This window comes from Schistocerca nitens, chromosome 5 (assembly GCF_023898315.1).
Source record: "Schistocerca nitens isolate TAMUIC-IGC-003100 chromosome 5, iqSchNite1.1, whole genome shotgun sequence".
NCBI classification, from domain to species: Eukaryota; Metazoa; Arthropoda; class Insecta; order Orthoptera; family Acrididae; genus Schistocerca; species Schistocerca nitens.
In genome coordinates this window covers 21333297-21353637 of record NC_064618.1, presented here as the reverse complement: position 1 = coordinate 21353637, position 20341 = coordinate 21333297, and the positions used below count along the sequence as shown (strand labels likewise).

The 20341-nt window shown below is 40.0% G+C and overlaps 1 protein-coding gene across 2 annotated transcripts in view; it reads left to right on the top strand.

Annotated features, from left to right (window-relative positions):
- Positions 1-19261, top strand: part of LOC126259891 (probable ATP-dependent RNA helicase Dbp73D) — a 164980-nt gene extending 145719 nt beyond the window's left edge. For both annotated transcript variants that reach the window (XM_049956968.1, XM_049956967.1), the window contains 2 exons: positions 3684-3818; positions 19069-19261. In XM_049956968.1, coding sequence (XP_049812925.1) covers positions 3684-3818; positions 19069-19194 — 261 coding nt within the window. In that variant the 3' untranslated portion in view covers positions 19195-19261. The remainder of the gene's footprint in view (positions 1-3683; positions 3819-19068) is intronic.
- Positions 19262-20341: the final 1080 nt, after the last annotated feature.

The window sequence follows — 20341 nt, the reverse complement described above, 5'->3', positions numbered from 1 at the left end:
TTCCAAAAACTTTCTTAGACCTGCATTCCTTGAATGTGTGACCTATTCTTTGACAATTAGTGCATTGAGGTTGTCTGCAGTTTTTTGCTATATGGCCCTGTCGATCGCACCTAAAACATCGTACTCCTGCTGAAAATACATTTCGCTTCTCCTTGTATCTGGTGGCACTGTCAATTTCTTCAAAAGCTGTCGCCACAGATACAGCTTCTGCTAAATTTTTAGGAAACTCTGCCCTGACACGACGGGACGTTTCAGGAGGTAACCCACGTAAAAATGTATCCAGAGCTCTATTTTCTGCCTCTTGTAAAATAACTTTATTTGCTTCATCACTAGTTGTCAACTGATAGGTGTTAATATTAACTTTTCTAATCCTATCTACAAAGCTTTCTAACGACTCGTTTTGCCTCTGAGTGATAGTGTTTAATTGTTCCCTATAAAATCTACAGCTGTTCTGTTTTTGAAAACGTTTAAGCAATCCTTTCTTCAATTCCTCAAATGTTGGAGCATTCCGTAATTCTTCATGGTATAAGACGTGTGCTTTAGCCTCTCCTGTCAATCTTAACTTTGTCATTTGTAAGAGCTGTTCATCTGACCATGATCCTAATTTTGCAGCTGCTACTAAATCATCAAAAAAGGCTGTTATGTCCTCGCCAGGTTTACCTGAAAAGGGAGTTACTAAGGCTGCTGCTGAGGAATCTAGGGTGGGAGGGATTGAACTGGTTTGCCTAACCTCACTCAACTGTTTAAATAATGCGTTGTTATCATTTTTAAGCTGTGCTATCTGATTAACTAAGCTCTGAATAGCTTCATCAGTAGAAACCGCTTGTGGTGCTGACTCTGACTTTGTACGATTTCGTGTCATCATTTTACAAACTGTTAGTTACACAATCTTACCACACTGAATTCAAAAGATGTTTAAATATTTTCGACAAACTCTTAAAATTATGAGAGAAAATACACTTCTAAATAAAGAAAATATTACGACTGCTATGCAAACCTCTATCCTTTCACACATTAAACAGTACTAACTGTGGACCTTTAGTGACTGTCATTCACACCTCATATTGAGCCAAGGGTTTTTTCTCTGACACCAAATGTAACGACTATAACGGCTTCTGACATCAAATATAACAGTTGTGAAACTAAATGTGACACTTCTGTCACTAAATGTAACTGGGTTTTCTCTTTTGATGCAAGTCAATTGTCAGGATGAGCATTCTAAAGCATTCTGTCAGGGTGAAAATATTAAATAATTTAACTTTTCTCTCTTAACAACATGTGGGCAGGGTGGGTTCTTCCTTGGCTCGGGTATGAGGTCGAATGAAACATCATTTTTACATAAGATAACTTTTATTGAAGATTTGTACAACTGTATCTTACGGGATGTTCTGGTTCGGAGAGCGGCAGCTGTGTCGTTTGTGAAGTCTTCTGCTGCGGCAGCGGCGGCGGCGGCGTCTGATTACGCGTAGCGGTGTGTATCTCGTGTCGCTGTCTCGCCCAGCTGACGGGAGACGCACAGCGCGAGGTGGCCGGTTTAATTATTGCGAGCGAAGTCGTGCGTCGGATGATACCTTGGGAGTGGCGTCCCAGTGTTTCTCTTCTCTATGCGGCCGCGTGTGTTGTGCGTCGACCAGCGGAGCGGCGCGGCGGGGGAAGGCCAGTGTCCCGGACTCGAACCACGGACTCCCGCTTGCCAGTCTTCGACTGTCAGGTCTTCATCCCAGCTCACAGGTGACTACTGATGTGAGGCCGTCTCCTTCCCGTCCTCACGAGTCACCCGGGTATGTAAAAACCAGACTTCAAATACCTTTTAACTTCTGTCTTCTGGCGCTGCGGCTGCTGTTTGCTATTCCTCTTCTTACATGACGGTCTTCAGCACCGAAACTGACTGAAAACTACTGCTACGCTTCTTCGTCTTCTTCGTCTCTCGTCTCCGTCTTCGACTCCGTCTTCATCTGTCTTCATCTGACTTCATCTGTCTGGCCCACTGCGTCTCGCGTATTTATTCACTTTAGTTTACTGGAGGTGAACGACTTCACGGTCATTGCCTCGTCTGTCACGTTGCACAGCTTCTCGAAGAATCTTCTTAACGTCGGTCGTTGGCTCTTGGAATGTAGGTGAGGGCCTTTGATCACATGTGACGACTGAGAAACACGTGAGCCGGTCATTGCCTCTTCTGTCACGTTGAAAAGCTTCTCGAAGATTCTTCTTAACGTCGGTCATTGGCTCTTGGGATGTAGGCGAGGGCCTTTGCTCACATACGACAACTGAGAAACACGTGAGCCGGTCGGGCGATGCCCTGACGGCTGAATCGACAGCGCCCGCTTATGTGGAAGTTGCTGACTTCATGGTCATTGTTTCTTCTGTTCTGCTGTTCGGCCCGCTGTTTGCGAGTATGTAACTCTCTAAACTAAACCAAGTTTTTCATTTATATTCTAATTTCTAGTTCACTTTGATTTCACTAATTTATTTACTTAAGTACCACTCAACAGTATATCAGTTACACCCACACGATCTTGATCTGCATTTACTAATTTAACAGAACATTTCATCCAGGGCTCAAAGAGTGAGATGACCTTTACATTAGTATTACAAGCGTTCTCGGCGATGTGCTCAATGATGTCAGTTCTGTAATTGATGTTACAGTATAAACTGTTATCTCTTCTCCCCAGAATGCTCTTTACTGGCATCCTAAATCAAAGGTGATATCACTGAGCCCTACCCTTGCCTTATAAATACCACTTACCTGTTATTTATCACCAAGGGACTTCAGTATTAATTCAGCCATTCCCACAACTACTCTCTAGCAGAACTGTCTTCATGGACTTTTTAAGCCTCAGATCACTACTAACTTTATCTTGTACTTTTTTCCATGTCCTGCCAATGTTCTCGAACTCCTCGGGTTGTCTGCACACTTTGTCCACAGTTTTGAACTTTAGCGGATGTCAACAATGAAGCTAGCAAACTTGCAGCATCTGTTAAGCTACTTGCCCAAATTTGCGGGAGTGACCACATTAGAATATAGGGCACACCTCACCGCCTCTGCAGGAAGAGGAAGTGTAGGTGCACTTTGAGAATTTGGGATATTAATTAATTAATCCATTAATGCAGCATTGAAAGATGTTTCAAATTGGTGCGTGTTGTACTTTCCTTTACATCTCATAACCCCACTGTGAGAGTAAAGGACGATGTGTGACTGGGTGCGAGAACAGTAGAGAGTGATGAGACGCTGCACCAATCCTCCATGGAATTATGTGCCTCGGTATTCAACCGTGAAAAGATTGACAGTCCCTGAGAGTATGTCACTGTCCATTGACATGTAGTTTACTCCTCCAGGAAGAAGAGTGCTCATATATAAGCCTCATTTATTTTGTCAAAAGTGGTTACCTGCTTGTTTTCCCTCTATTTTAACTATCACCAAGCTAAATGGAGTACACACTTTTTATTTATTGTTTATAATTGATTATTGTCCAATTTTTCTAAATTTTTTGTGATTATGGCTTAGTGTGATACTTGTAAATGAGCAGCCAGTCACAAATTTACGGATTATTACTTTTAGTTTCTGTTCTATTAAGCTATTTTCAGTCTGATAAACTATAATAATCCTATGTTATATGTTAATACAATACATTTCATACCTTCTTTCCCACTGTAATAGGTTTGCAAATATATGTCTTTTTCAGGTTTCCACCTTTCAAGATATGTTAAAGACTGCAGGGAAGAATTCTGTGCGTGAGTTGGTCGTGTCAGAAGACACACTACTCCCATTTGAAGAACAATATAAATCAGCTCTGGGGCAACTGAAGCAGGATATGGAGGTGAGTGTTGATTCTGAATTATTTGTCAATGTTGTTTCTCGAGATAATGACACTGTACCCCTCACCACCAGGAAAAACTACACTAATAGCATGTAACACCAACTACAGCCTCAGGAAGAGTGTACACGCTATATACAGCTGAAGCCACTCTTTGATAATTAGATAATGTAAAGCTACAAGACTGTGGGGATAACGAGTACTGTGTTTCACACACTGTTCCAAACAGTCTTGACATTTTCTGTGGGATCGAGATCGGGTGACTTAGTAAGTCAGTCAAGGTGTACTGGGGGCCTCATGTGTTCATCAAACCAGGAATGTGTGTCTGCGACCCTGCAAACGTGGCTGTTATCATCTCGGAACACATTCTCATTATAAAGATGTACAAAAAAGGTCGACACTTGGTTGTTGATGTCAAAATAGACACTGTGGTTCATGGCTGCGGTAATCTTAACGAGTGGACACATGTTGTGCCATGTAGAATGCCACCGAGACATCTCGAAGCCATCTGTGACTGAACTACACCGTCCACACATTACATATTAAATGCCTCATTTGGGCATCTGTGCACTCAGTAAATTACATCATTTGAAAAGAGACAATATCGTGACTCGTCGCACTGTACTGCGTGGTTCAATCAGCTGGTGTTCAGTTTCTGTGCCATTTGACCCACTGAAGAGGTGAAGCTTTATGTGCTGCTGTCAGCAGTGGCCTTTTGTAAGGTACCTGACTCCAGATTTCCAGTGCATTCAGTTCCTTTTACAGTGATCACTCGGAAACTGATTTACATGGCTGTACATTCACTGGACAGTTTCAGTTCCTGTTAGGTTCAAAAGTCCTGGCAGTGTGATGCGAGACCTGTCTTCAGGCCCTGGCAGCTATGCTCTTTTAACATCCACCATTCTTGTGTTGTGTTATGTGGCTGAGAACGGTATTCTGTTCCTCGTAGACATGTCAGACTTGACACCGCCTGTATTTGAAGGCTCTTGAGGTGGACTGCCAAAAAATATATGTTACAATAAATGGATTACAGAATTTAAATTATCAGAACATATTTCGAATATTTCCCTCATAATGACAGCTGGCATTTTTAGAACTGTTAGTATCGACTTATTTCGAAAAGGTAGCAGTTATGGCTGAACCTTCAAGTGGTAGTCGAGCTCCATTTAGCAGAGATTTTGGAGTGTGGCTTCTACAGAGTACTGTTGCGGGGTCAGAAGATCAAACCTGGGACTCCAGATTGCTGAGATGAAGCCAGGACCCACCGCGCTGTATATTGTCAGGAGATCGAGCAAGTTCAAGAGAGTCAAGGGGCAGTGCAGAGTGATACAGCAGTATTCGGTAACATTTGTTTATTCAGGTAATTTACAGTACTCGATGGGTGGAGCGTAGTGTTGGCGTGCTGCCCGCGCCATGTCCCGCGAGTCCAGCCTGCTCGGCAGACTCCCGGTATGCCGACGCCACTGCTGCCGTCACCATGGCCGCCTGCTGATGGAAGTCAGCCACCGCTCTACCAGTCACCACCCGCCGATTCGTTGCGACTTGCGCTGTGCTGCTGCCCGCGATTCCGGAGACTGTTACAGTCCCTGGTCCTCGCCGCCCTCCAACCCGTTTGGCCTGCTCTGTCTGACCGTGGGACGAAGGTGGTTGTACTGGTCGCCAGTGGCCCTTGGGCCGCCCCTGCTCCCAGGAGAGGACCGGATTCAAACCTGTGCCCTCCTGGGTGCTGTGCCGCAACTTGCCCCTAGTGGTGCTTGCCGGATGGCAACAACCACCGCCGCCTCTGGCGCTGTTGCAGTGCTGCTGCGCCTCCTGCAGCTTACGCCTCGCCCGGACCCCGGTACGCCCGGTGGGAAGCGAACATGGCCCGTAGACTCGAGTGGAACCGAGCCCCTCCTGGACCCACGTCACTGCCCTCTTTCAGGCAGACCGTGCGATATCAAGTTCCAGGCTGCCATTCCGCCCCGCCCCGGTGTTGTGTTCATGGAGGTGGAATACAGCCCGAACAAGTACATAGAAACCAGAATACAAGTTTATGCAGAATACTTACAACATTGCTGCCAGAGTGGCCACTGTAAAAGAAGACCATCACAGGTCTGTCCCGATGCTCGACTAACCTGGCACACTCTGTCCCAAGCTAAAATTGCCCGTCTATTTATATTGGTTTCTCCCTCGCTTTTGACGTAGTGTCAGAGAGAGACAGGAACTATGGCAGGGATAAATTCCCACCCTCAACCACTTACAAATCGCCACTCTTGGATCTGGCATAGTGCCCCACCTCATACTTCACAATAGCTTAAAGCATCGCTGCAGTTTTGTGCCTTGTTGTTGCTCCACTCAAAACAAATCGTGCGTGCAATACTGCTGTCGCAGCTCCGTGCCTGCAAGTGCCATGTTTACCTTTCCTGCCCCACTGGCTGTCGACTGTTACTACACTCTGCCAACTGTCCCAGATTTCATGACCCAACTGCGCCTTCATTTAATTTTGATACAGTTTCCCTTTCCTGTGACTAGGACTGACACTAGCGCAGGAGTACAGCTCTTACGTATCTCCCAAAGACTCAGTTGGTTTAGTATACCCATTGTATACCTGTCTACATTGTGTATATGTCATGAGGAGAATTAGGCAGACTCAATATTAGCTTTAGTTGAAGCTCTTATTTTGTGGGTTTTATTTGTGGTTTTATATTATATTGTAATATTGTATGAATAAATGCTGTTTTAAAGCACAAGCACATTCAGGACCTCTCGAAAATGCATCATATTTGGTGCAATTGTAAGAAAATGATGGGAAGCACCTTATTGGTGGTTAAAGAATTTTCATTGTTTTGATAGGATAGCTAGAATCTGTGTGTAATGAAAGTATCCCGTATCAAGGCAATGGTGCATTGAAGATGTATCAAGTATGCACCATTCTTGGTATGATTTGTTATAATTAACTGACAATTAATGACATATTGACAATTAAGCATCACAAAAAAACACCTAAGCTTGCAAGATCATGGTAGTGTAGTGGATGTACTCATAGTCTATGGAGTTATGAAAATAGAATTCATGAGTTTGCCTCCTGCTCTCTCCAAATTTTTGTTATTCACCTCTGCGTTTTCTGACATTTTCTGAAACTGGCTTGTTAATTTAATAGCAGTATATTCTTAATATTACATGTTACATATGTAGAAGAGCTCTCTCTCTCATGAGAGAGTTTGTTCCATTGTGTAAACATGCTAGAGAATAGGGCCAGTTTTCTATGTCACTATTTGATTCAATCACAATTCATTATTTATGTAGTCATCCAAAAAATACAGTCACAGCACAAGACCCATGACGTCATGGAAACATTGCTCTTTCATCTCATAAACTCATAGATGCTGTGCATTGAACATATGCAAAACATTAAATGTCTCGGGTTCAGAACTGAAAACATTAAACATGCAACAAAGCTAACTTACACAGCATTAAATATCTCTAAAAAATATGTCATGTAGTACAATTTGTTGTGATAAATTGTCAGGAAATGTGAAGTCAGATAAATATACTACTTGTGGAGTGTGTCTTGAAATTAATTTCATTGTTATTTAGTAGTTGAATGTCATGCTGCAGTGTAATATCGCCCCCCCCCCCTTTCTCCCCCACCCTCCAGCTCTCGTCATCTCGTACTGAAATTTTTATTCTGATGACAGACCAATGTGTAATGTAGCCTCGGATTTAGGTTACTTCTGATGGATAAATGTCGCAGCCTTCACATAACTGCCTGATAGCATCTACAGCATTCCAAAGTGGCCATTATGATCTTTTAACATTAGGCCACCCAGCCTTTCCATGCCCTGTCTGACACTTAGAGTGGTCATTTTGAGCCCTACCATATAACACAGGGCGTATATGCCTCGAGACAACCGTAAAATCCAGGGAATAGTTTTCGTCCAGGAGAAAACCGGGAAAAACCCAGGAATTTTTTAGAATTCTGGGAATTTTTCATTGTTTTAGTTTTCAGTTAAATTCTTGTAATTTTGAGTGGTAAGAACTGATACTCTATAAAGAATTTTACTGCATGCAGCCACTGCAGAACAATACTGTGTGTCAAAGGCTTTAGGAAAAAGACTATGCAATTCTTCATAACAACAAACTGCTTCCGACGAGCATGACGCCACAACTGTTCCCATTAAGTTCATTTGAACAGTTGCCAGTGCATGCACAGCTGAGTCGCGTATGAGCAGTACCTTCTCCTGCTTCTGGCTACTTAAAGTGTGGCTGTTAACTATATCAGCAGTAGCAACAAGCAGCCAGATGCTACCCGGAAAAATTTTTCTGGCACGCCCAAGCTGTCAGATTCGCACACGTGCACAGCAGTCTGAGTTGTTGTGAGGAGGGGGAGGAGTTTCCATGTGACCAGTTTTTACTTTTAGTGATTTTGCTGTTTCCTCTTGATTTACAGCTCTCACGTCAAATGAAAACAAAATGGAATTCTGTAGCCAGGAGCTATCAAGTGAAGTAAAATACATTCACATAGTTACGGAAGGCTAGAATACGTTATTACTTTCAGTTATTTGATTTTATTTTATTTCTACATTTTTGGCAGTTAATCGCCTCGCAGAACAATGAAGTTATTTGTATCATTTTGCTGAAAAAATTTGCCTTTTATTAATCTTTTTTGCAGAGGCACTTAATTTTTTTGAAAACAGTGTTTCATTCCCCACCATTGGCTAGTTTCAACTGTTTGCTGAATTTCAGATGCAGGTTTTAATCACCCAGTGCATATGACATTATGCCATAATAAAGAACCACACATGAGATTATACAGAACTGGTACTCATGTTACGTGTGAGAATGTTCTTTGAATTTCTTAAATCATAGAGCATTTGACTGTCATTTAAATCTTAACACTTTGAAGTCAAGCCACTTTAAAGAATCTCGAGCCCAGAAGACCAGAAGTTTACATCATTATTTAAAATTTTACTGGCACATTTGCGTGATGTATCTTAAAGAGTAAAACACGCAAAAAAGATCAATACTATATATGAAAGCTTAGCTTTTCTTGTAGCTACATTATGTATATTAATTTAAACTATTAATTTTTTTTTTTAATTTGTATGTTCGCACTTCTTAACATTGATGTTGCTATTGGCTGAATACCTGATGTGTCCTATGCTCTGAAGACCTGCTATCATCAGCTGGCGAGATGAGCTATGACTGGCGTACAAAAGCGCATCGCAGTCTCGCTTTCAATGCTTCGGAAACTAACTTGCTGTGTTTGGTGGATATGAAAATATGCAGCATATATGTTGGTGCAGATCGAAGATCTTCCCAAAACACATGGAAGTTTTTGTCCCCCCCCCCCCCCCACACACACACACACACACACACACACATCCCCCCCCCCCCCCTCCCAGGAGAAGTGAGGGTGTTCATTTTCTAAAGTGCCTACAAGTTCTACACTGTAACCGTTCAAAAGATTGATAAGTTTTACAGTTACAAGGGAAAGTGTACTGTCATTTAAAAATGGAAAAATTGTATTTTCGCTTGGGAAAAACTGTATTTTTTACCAGAAAATGTGGGAAATTTTTTTTCCCTTGTCCACATAATACACCTGTAACAGTAATGTTCTGCATTATTATTTCACAATTGTAATATATTTATATCAGTCTGTAATTGTACAGAGCTTTTAGACTTATCACCAAACCTCAGGAATCTCATAATTTCACAGAATCTATGTCAATTCATGGTTTCCACATAAAACAATAGGTGCCAGGAGTTTGACCATAAGCTGTGGATCTTTGTACTTCTGCAGCCACTCACACCATGAGCATAAATAATTGCAATGAAGGCTTCTATTTCTTCTGTGGTCATTGAAGAGTGTCATTTCCTAGTATTCTGTTTGCCTCTTATTATAGTACATTTCAAAATATGAGGAGCATTCAGTAAGTAATGCAAAACAATTCTGCCTGAAACCATTGTCGCATTTCCATTAGGCCATACTTTTCCCCACTTTTTTTGCTACAAAATCCTATTTTTCAACTTAATCTTCGTTCAATGTGATGGCCTTATGCCACGTTTCTGGGAGGGCCCGTATTACCGCATGGTACCACTTTACTCGTACTGCTTCCAACAGAGAGTGTCCTTCATTGGGCTAAACAGATGGAAGTCAGAAGGTGCCAGATCGTGAATGAGTAAGAACAGTTAAGTTGTGTGATATCCTCCAAATGCACAGACTTGTGTGAGACCTTGCGTTGTCACGGAGAAGGAGAAATTTGTTTTTGCATTTTTGTGGCAACAAACATGCTGAAGACATTTCTTCAATTTCCTGAGAGTAGATCGTTGCATTGTGAAGGAGGACATCAAACAGAATCACCCCTTCAGAAACCCAGAAGACTGTTGCAACGGCATTACTGTCCAAGGGTGCAGCTTTTGAGCTTTTTCTTCAAAGAAGAGGTGATGTAGGACACAACACGGATTGCCCGTTTTGTTTCCAGTTCGAAGTGATGAACCCGTGTTTCATTGCCCGTGATGATATTTGACAGAAAATTGTCACTATCAGCCTTGTAATGCACAAGCAATTCCACACAGATGGTCCCTCTTTGCTCTTTATGTTCTTCTGTTAGGCAGTGAGGAACCCAGCGGGCACACACCTCTGAATACCCCAACTGGTGGACGAGTATGTCAGCACTACCAACAGACGTGTCGAGTTGAGCAGAGGATGTTTGATTGTGATCTGTTGATCACCTCGAATGAGAGTGTCTTCACATTCTAACATTGCAGGAGTCACAGCTGTGTGCAGCCAGCCGGAATGCGGGAAATCAGATAGATTTGCTCGACTTTGTTGCGCTGATAATAGGTGCTTTGCCCAATGACTCACTGCACTTTTGTTCACTGTCAGGTCTCCGTAGGCATTCTGAAAGCAATTATGAATATCTGCACTGCTCTGGTTTCCCACCAAAAGAAACTCAATGATAACTATCTGCTTGGAGTGCACCTACATTACAAACAGCGTTTTGAAGGCTACACGTAGCACCACCGTCTAGCAGGACTTCGTGAAACTATAGAGGCTGATGCGGGAACATTCCACAATTTCCCACAACACATTCTGCTTTTCTTCTGAGGAAAAAGTGGTACATTACTTATTAAATAAACTTCATATGTTTGATTATATGGCTGTCATGAACGAGTACCAAGCTGTTGATATATGTTTATCACTTACATTTCTTTTTGCTTGTGGTGTAGATCCAGGAGAATCTCTCAAAATATTATGAAGATGTTCACTTTGTGATTTAGGCATTAAGTACTGTAAAATTATATTTAGATAAGGATATGATTACAATAAATTATCAGCAATAAGAACAGTAATAATAGTAATATACATCCTATGCTGTATATTTCGATTTTCAATATCTGAACAACCAGTATTATTATCTTTAGATCATTTGACTTCTCTGTTTCTATGTGGTTTGGTATAAACTTTTCTTGTGAGTCATCAGAAAAAAGTTCGCCATCGTCTGAATCATCCTCCAGAACTCTTTGTAACTCTGAAAGTAGTTCCTCTTCACATAAACAGTTTCTGGCACAGTTCAACCCTCACCTCACTATGAGGTTACTGTAAATGTTGGTGGTAAAATCAGTACAAAAATCCACAGAAATCAAAAGATGAAGGTGAGGAGGGACTTCAAACACCTACAAAAATTAACCTCTGCATAACCACTGAGCATAATACTTTACACAGACTATTTTATAGACCAGTCATACCTCTCAGATGGTTTGACGGCTTCTGCAATATCAATTTTTTTTACTTGCATAATTCAGAAACTCTGCACAGCACATTTCAAAGTTATAAGTACACTGCAAGTTGTTCTCAATTGTTAATACATCCAAACAATTCAATACCTGAGTCCATTGAGCTCCCATTAATGAAAAAATTCGCTTAACATTAGAATTAGGTGCTATAGTTGAAAACATATATTGGCATAGTTTTAGCAGTTCTCATTTCTGAATGCTGAACTCTGTATTTCTGAAAAAATTCTCACCATTTGTTCTGGGCAGGTAACAAAGACTTCCATTTATCCTCTGAAACTTTTGAAGCCAGAAAATTCTTCAAATTCACATACTGATCAAACATTACTGACTCACTAAACAAAGTAATTCCCTTTCTGTCTTCCCATTCCACTAATTTAATCAAATACATTCACTGATAAATGTCAAAACCAGATAGTTGATGAGTCAATTTTGTAATATAAAGTAATGGCATTTTTATAAAACTCTTTTATATCTCTGTGAAATTTTTTGATGGTTAATTCAGAGCAATGATCTCCCGCATTTTTTAAAGTTTCATTAGTTTTCATCCCCAAATAACAAGTTTTCTTTCTCTTGTAGTGAAATTATTGTATACTTAATAATGGTCTTTACTTCAATCACAGATGTGTCACTACTCTCAATTTTCTTTATTTCCTTACTAAAAAAAAATCTGCTGATGGTGAATATACCAAAGATAAGCCTCGTTTAAGGGAGCAGAGACGAGGTGTACCACATTCTTTGATAGTTTTTATTCTGGAAAGTGAAAAGATCTCAGTCTCCCACAGTAGTAAGATTCTCTCGACCCAGGCATTAATAACATTCATCTCGTTTTAGTGTGTGACAAAAGTTCTCTATACCAGTAATTCGCAAAAGTCAGCAAGTTTTGAGGTTCTGATTGTGTAGATGGAAAAGTAGTTAAGAAGTTTCGGCTCAGTCAACTCAATATCAACAGATCAAAAAGTCTGCAGCAGTTGAAACAGTGCTAAGCCAAATGCATGCTGGATAGCCCATTCCTTACAAGTTTGTCCTAAGTTTTGTTTTTAAGTGAGTGATTATATTGTTTTCGCCTCTACAATTCAACCCTCTGAATTAATTTTGAGATCTGTGAGTGCTGAAACGCGTAAGTTGGATAAAGACTCCAGTGTTTCATTTTTTACAGGATCCAACTTAATTAGTTTGCTTTTTTTTCCCTCTACCTGCATCAAAATACCGAACAACTATAGGAAATAATTTCACTGCTTTGTGATTGCTGCCATCAGTTTCTAGTGCATAAAATATAGTTTTTTCAAATCCAAGGTGCAAATAGATACAGAATGAGGAGCAATAATACAGTAGAGTCCCATTAATCCAAACTAATTGGGACCAGACCTTGTCTGGATTACCAATTTGTCCAGATTAGCCGGAATTACGGTGATGAGTTTGTAGAATGAAGTGTACCAAGCAGATAAGTAGGTACACCATGGTAACAAATGTGGGGAAAAATGGCTCACTCTCACTCACTGCCCTTGTTGTTGTGCATTGTTGAGACCTTTGTAGTGTCTGAGGTCAGTGCACTGCCAGTTGCCTTGCAAAGCGCTTGGTTATGTTAGTTATCGATCACTGGTGCGCATAACAGTTGTACTGTATTCGTTCAGATGTAGTGGTGTATGTATTTTCATCATGAGTAAACGGAAACATACAAAGTTAACTCTCAAAGAAAAACTGAATGCTTTGAACCGGATAGACAATGGTGAGAATGTATCTAAACTGGCAACGGAACAGGGTGTTGGTAAAGCAACCATTTGTGATTGGAAGGAGAATTGAGTGAAGCTTGAACAGTCCAGTGCAACGTCTTTGGGAAAAACACGCAAAATTCAGCAGACTTCGAAACAGTCCCAGTACAATAAAGTGGTTGAAGGTCTTTTCCTTTGGTTTACGCAGGGAAAGGAAAGGGAAACTCCTCTAAGTGGAGCACTGGTTCAGGAGAAGGCTGTTTACCTGAACAAGTTAATGACTGGTGATGAGTCTTTTAGTGCGAGTAGGGGTTGGTTGGACAGATTCAAAAAACGAATCCCTCAGCTAACAATTACTGGAGAGAAGCTTTCTTCTGACCATGATGCAGCGAAGGAATACTGGGATGAGTTTGAAAAATGATAAGATAGGGAAAATATTCTTCCCAACAAATTTATAATGCTGATGAGACTGGCCTTAATTTTAGGACATTGTCAACAAAAAGCCTGGCATCAAAAGCAGAAGACCGTGCTTCTGGTTTTAAAATGTGCAAAGATCGTGTGACTTTATTAGCATACAGCAATGCTGCTGGTAATCACAAGCTGTCTTTAATGCTGATCGATAAATCTGCTAGGCCCAGAGCTTTTAAAAACTGCAACATAAAGTCCTTGCCCGTATATTATTGCAACCAGAAAAAAGCATGGATGGATGGTAAGCTGTTCAAAGAATGGTTTCACAGCCAGTTTGTTCCCTCTGTTCAACAGTTTTCTAAGGAAAATCATTTGTCTCCCTGTGCACTCCTTTTGATTGATAACGCGCCATCTCACCCCAGTACTGAAGAATTATGTGATGGAGAAATTGTGGTGAAGTTTTTGCCACTTAATGTTACACCACTTCTACAGCCGATATACCAGGGCATACTGCAAACATTAAAACTGATTTAAAGAAAACAATTTTTAAGAATCCACATCCAAGATGATAGCATACCTTTAGTGGACAAAATAAAAAAGACCAGTGTGAAGGATGTTGTTTATTGGGCTGCTGAGGCATGGCAGAATATTTCAGATAATACTCCAGAAAATCGTGGAGAAAACTGTGGACATCTCTTGAATTTCAGGACAACCTAGTTGAAAATGAAGAGGAAAATCTACTGCAAATGATACAGATGTGAAGAAGCTAGTGAAGGAGACTTAGATGAGTGGATGGCAGCGGATGGGGCATGTGTGGAGAACCTTACTGATGCTAATTTAGTTGCTGCTGTGACTCAAGACCAGGAAGAAGTGGACTGCTGTGACAGAAGTGACAATGAGCCTGAAAGCGACAAAGGAGAGCAGGTGCCACACAGTGACACAGCAGAAGTCCTTGACCTCGCACTATGTTATTTGGAGCAACAGCCCAGTGCTACACATGTTGATTTGATGTTTCTGAGATGATGGCACAACTATGCGTCATATAACAGACTGTCTTCATTACGCCAAAAAATAGTGACTGAGTTTTTGTCATCTGAAAATAGGGATAAAATGTCTGCTGTATTTTAGTAAGTTTGTTAGCTTTTCTTTCATTGTTATGCCTTGTTTAAACCTAATGTTTTCTTACTAATCTTTTTAATACATGTTTACTGTACTGTGTAAATTAAAATAGTGTGTATGTACAGCAGTTTTCCACCCAGTTTTCCATTCTTAGACTAGCATTTTTCATGTTCAGATTAACCGAACGTTTGGATTACCAGAGTTCAAATTAGCGGTACTCTGCTGTTTGAATTTTGCTGTGGCTTTTGTTCTTGTGCCACTTTGATTTTTAGTAATTACAGAATCAGAATACATAACTGAACAGAATTTCATCGTGCAATCAGGTGACTTAAATGAATGGTGAAGTTTTACAGTTCTGTATTCTGTTGCCAATTCAGCGATAGCAATGAGCATTTCCTCGCCAGCATTTGGTTACACAAGAAAAAATTGTGAGTTATTTTGTGCTTTTGGGTTTCAATATGAAGACTTAACTTCAGATTTCCCACCATGCTCAGTTGAAAAATAACAGGAGTAAGGTTTGCAGGACAATTCTCCCTCTGCCTTGCCTTTTTTTGTATAAGAAGGCATATTTCTGTGTATCCATCACTGAAAAAGCACTTAGATTTCGCATTTGGTGTCACAAAACAATGAGAACTCAACACTATAACAAAACACACACACACACACACACACACACACACACACAAGTACTGCAACAGTGAATCTGGTGGTTGCTTATATGTTATATATTAATACATACATACTGAACCAGTAAAATATAAACCTTTGATTCTCTTACTTGAAAATCTTTATACCACAAAAATATTAATAAGGAAGTTAATTATTGCATCATAAAATAAAATAATTTCAATAATGGAGTGCATGAAATTAACTGATTTTTGCAAGGGAATGACAAACAAAGGTAAATGGTATTGAGTCCATTGTTTTCCATTCAAACCGCAGTAATATGAACAAAAATTAAATAAAATAGCTGATGTTTGGAAGTGCATGAAATAAATGTAAGGCATGCCAATAAACAATATTATCTTAAAAGGATCAGTATGACCACTCAGTGCATTAAGGGTGAAACCTTGAGACCTGTAAAGAATCATAATCAGTTTTTTCATTTTAATGAAAGTAAGTTTCAGATGAATAAAACTCATAAAAGGAATTGTTGTTCCAGTCATTCTGTGAAACTTAGCTATCACTTAACAAAAATTATTCTACAAAATTGTTAAGGCTTTCGTGGCCACTTGTTGACAAACTGCCTATTGGCTTCTGTCTCGGGTTCTTCGGCCGACGTTCATCTAATGAACGTCGGCCGAAGAACCCGAGACAGAAGCCAATAGGCAGTTTGTCAAAAATTATTCTGATCCATTTGGGCGTACTGATATTTAGGGCGTGAAAAAGTTTTTCTTTGGTGACTTCATTCATCAATGTAAAATCTAGGGCATAATATAACACATGTATGAGGACGGATCAATAAATACCTGCCAAAGAAAGACTGCTATGAACAGCAGACAGGAAACATAGATGGAAATCCCCACCTCAGAACTAACACATCCATTGTGATGTCTCAAGAAAAGACAGCAGAGCCTTTGTGTACCTTCTGTGGAGGACATTATGCAAAAATTAAGTGATTTTCCATTCCACTACATGCCCACTGGTCACTATTTGGTGAATTGTAGCCTATCCTCATATACGAGGGCATGCTGAAGAGTAATGCCTCCAATTTTTTTATTCTGTTCTCAGTATCAGTTGAGGCAATACTTGTCATTCATATTACTCAGTTGACTTTCCCACCTCGCTGACGTAAGTTGCAACCCTCTGCCGCTACAGGGCTCCGAATTATACTGTGTAACGTGGCGGTATGTTATGTAACCGTGTCGGTGTGTGAGAAACAGCGTGTTGTAAACGAGTTTCGATTTCAAAGAGCCTTTCCGCACGTGGAGCACCCTCTCCTTCAGCATGACAGTACCAGACCACATACTAGTGCTGCTGTACCTGCAGTAATCCGATGCCTCAGCTTCACTTTCATTGATAATCTTCTGTACAGTCGTGTCTTGGTCCCATCCAATTTTGCTCCCTTTCCAAAAATTAAAGAACACCATTGAGGACTTCACTTTGATAGTGATGAAGCAGTGCAAGCAGAGGTGGCATTGTGGCTCCATTAACAAAGTCAAACATTCTACAGTGACTATGTCAACGAACTGGTCTCTTGTTGGGAGAAATTTGTTTGGCATACAGTGTTGCTGTGTGGAGAAGTAAATATGTAGATGTGAAGAATAAAGATGTAGAATGGTAATAAAGTTAGTTTTATTTAAAAAAGCTCATAAGAATTCTCAAATTAAAAATTTGGAGGCATTACTTTTCATCGCACCCTCATACATATTATTTGATCAAGATAAAGATTTTAACCGAAATTCAGTTTTCTCCATTACAGTCAGTAAGGAAAAAACAGAACAGAACCCCAGGAATATTTTAAGTACATCATAATGTACTTTTGTCATTAGAAAAACATGAAAATAGATCTAAAAACAAAGATGATGTAACTTACCACACGAAAGCGTTGGTATGTTGATAGACACAAACAAAAACACACAAATTTCAAGGTTTCGCATCCCAAGGTTGCTTCATCAGGAAAGAGGGAAGGGGAGGGTAAGACAAAAGGATGTGGGTTTTAAGGGAGAGAGTAAGGAGTCATTCCAATCCCGGGAGCGGAAAGACTTACCTTACGGGGAAAAAAGGACAGGTGTACACTCGCGCACACACACACATATCCATCCGCACATATACAGACACAAGCAGACATATGTAAAGGCTCGACTGACATCTCTGCCCAAACTCTTTGCCTTTACATTTGTCTGCTTGTGTCTGTGCGGATGGATATGTGTGTGTGTGTGTGTGTGTGTGTGTGTGTGTGTGTGTGTGTGTGTGTGTGTGCGCGCGCGCGAGTGTACACCTGTCCTTTTTCCCCCTAAGGTAAGTCTTTCCGCTCCCGGGATTGGAATGACTCCTTACCCTCTCCCTTAAAACTCACATCCTTTCGTCTTTCCCTCTCCTTCCCTCTTTCCTGATGAAGCAACCATGGGTTGCGAAAGCTTGAATTTTGTGTGTGTGCTTGTGTTTGTGTGTCTATCAACATACCAACGCTTTCGTGTGGTAAGTTACATCATCTTTGTTTTTGGATATATTTTTCCCACGTGGAATGTTTCCCTCTATTATATTCATATCATTAAAGAAAAACATGAAAAAATAGACAAGAGTCAAGTGTCATGTTGACAGTTGACACAAGCAACATAAGAAACTTATGTATCCCATTGAACATACAAATTGCTATCTCAAAATTGTGCTGCTTGTTGTTGAATGGTAGTTATTCACCATGACAACATATACATCTCTGGCCTGTAGCCTTTACCATCCACAGCAAATATTTCACCAAATGGTCTTAAATTGGTAGTTGAATTTAATATTGTTTCATCATTAACTAAAAGTTATTATGAACATAAATTATGTAGTGCATATAAATGACTGGAAAGAGCCATTATTTTTTTTAATTTTTTTATTTTTATTTTTTATTGTGACTGATAACACAACCACAAATGTAAATATCTTGGATTATATGTCGAGAGAGATCTGAACTGGAATGATCATATAAAACTAACTGCTGGAAAAGCAGACGTCATATCAAGAGTCATTGGAAGAATCCGAAGGAAACGTAGTTGACCCACAAATGAGGTTTCTTACAAAAATATCCATTCTTGAATATTGCTCATCAATTGGGGTCCTTGTCAGATAGGATTAATAGAGGAGCTAAAAGAAGAGCATACAATTTTGTCAGGGATCATTTTATAATCAGAGCAGGGTTGCTCATCAAACACCACTGAAGATGTGTACTATAAAAATTCAATGTTTGTGAATTTCAGAAAGAGCCCCCACCTCTCCACACACACACACACACACACACACACACACACACACACACACACACACACCTTGCAAAATTGCAATGAGTGGAAAATCAAGGAATTTCAAGCTCATACAGAATCTTAACTGACAATCATTCTCCTTCTCACCATATACAAATGTAATAGGTAAGGAGAGATGTTAGTGGTACCTGAAGTACCCTCTGCCACACACCAAAGGGTGGCTTGTAAATTATAGATGTGTTAAAAATATCCCGTGTAACATCACTCTGTTTTAGGTGACATGAGTTTACTATTCTTGACTTTTTCAACATTTATTCTTTCTTGTAGGATGAGAGGAATAGTCTCCTGCAAAAAATGAAGGAGAAGAAAACAAAAAAAGTTACGGCACCGAGAAGAAAGAAGTTAAAACTCAAACAATTCAAACCAAAAAAGGTGATGACTACCAAGACCTAAGTATAATGATTGTTCATAATATGTTGTATGTTTGCATGTTATTACTATTAAATTTTATATTTTTTTTCTCTGTTGCTTTATTTCTTTTTTCCCTTAAATATGTTCATGAATTTTAGTTTTGTAGGATGTAACAAACTTATTGAAATTACAACAAGCCTGTTATCACTTTTTCATGAAGTTCAAAATTTTCAGCATTCAATATTAGGTTTCAGTCCATCTCTGTTTTATTCTACAGTAGTTAGACAAATTATCAATTTCTCTTTTGGCTTACTTGCGTTTAGACTCCATTTCAAGGTACTGGGAGAATTTCATTTAATATTCAGTGATCTCTTTTTCTTTTTATATAAAGTTCTCAACAGAAGGAAAATCACGCTGAAAGTTTCAAGAAATTATTGTAAATACCTGCTTTCCAAAAATTTAAGTGTTTTTAAAGTATTGTCCTTCATTCTGCATGTGCCAGTGCCACCTATCAAATCTGTTAGTGGAAGCTCAAAAATGTGATTTCTTGGGTAAGATACAGACACTTTAAAGAAATTAAAACAGTGTCCAATTATTGTTTCCTCCTGTCTTCAAAATAGAAGAAATTAAATACAGCCATATGTAGACTGCAAATTTGGACTTGGAACTCCACAAGATATCTTTTAGACAAAGCTGTAATCAGGTACGTAATTGTGGTGGAGATCCCTCAAAGTCACCCTTTCGACTGGTTCTCAGGCATCCTTTTTAAAAGTTTTGGAAAAGTAATCTCTGGTTGATTTCTTCATACACCTCTGCCTCTATTCCATAGATATTCATCTCCTTTTGTTTTCCAACTCTGGCAGATGAAATCAGTGGTTTCAACTTAATAATTTGGATTCCAGTCTCAACTTCGTTTTAAGTAATATCTTATTTCCCTATTTGTATGGTTTTATTGACCACACCTAGCTACGTCAATGCACGCACCTTGCTACACAAAGTTTCGTTAAACAGTGTGGAGGCTGGCCGTCTGGTCTCGCCCATTTGCCCTGTGAGTGAACAGTTGGCCACTGCTTCAGCAGGGTCCTACAAGCTATTGGGGGGGGGGGGGGGGGTGTGCTAGTTTCAGGAGCTCAAGTGGTAAGCACATTATGGAGTCCTTCAGCTGAATTGCGCCCAGGACCAGAAAGAA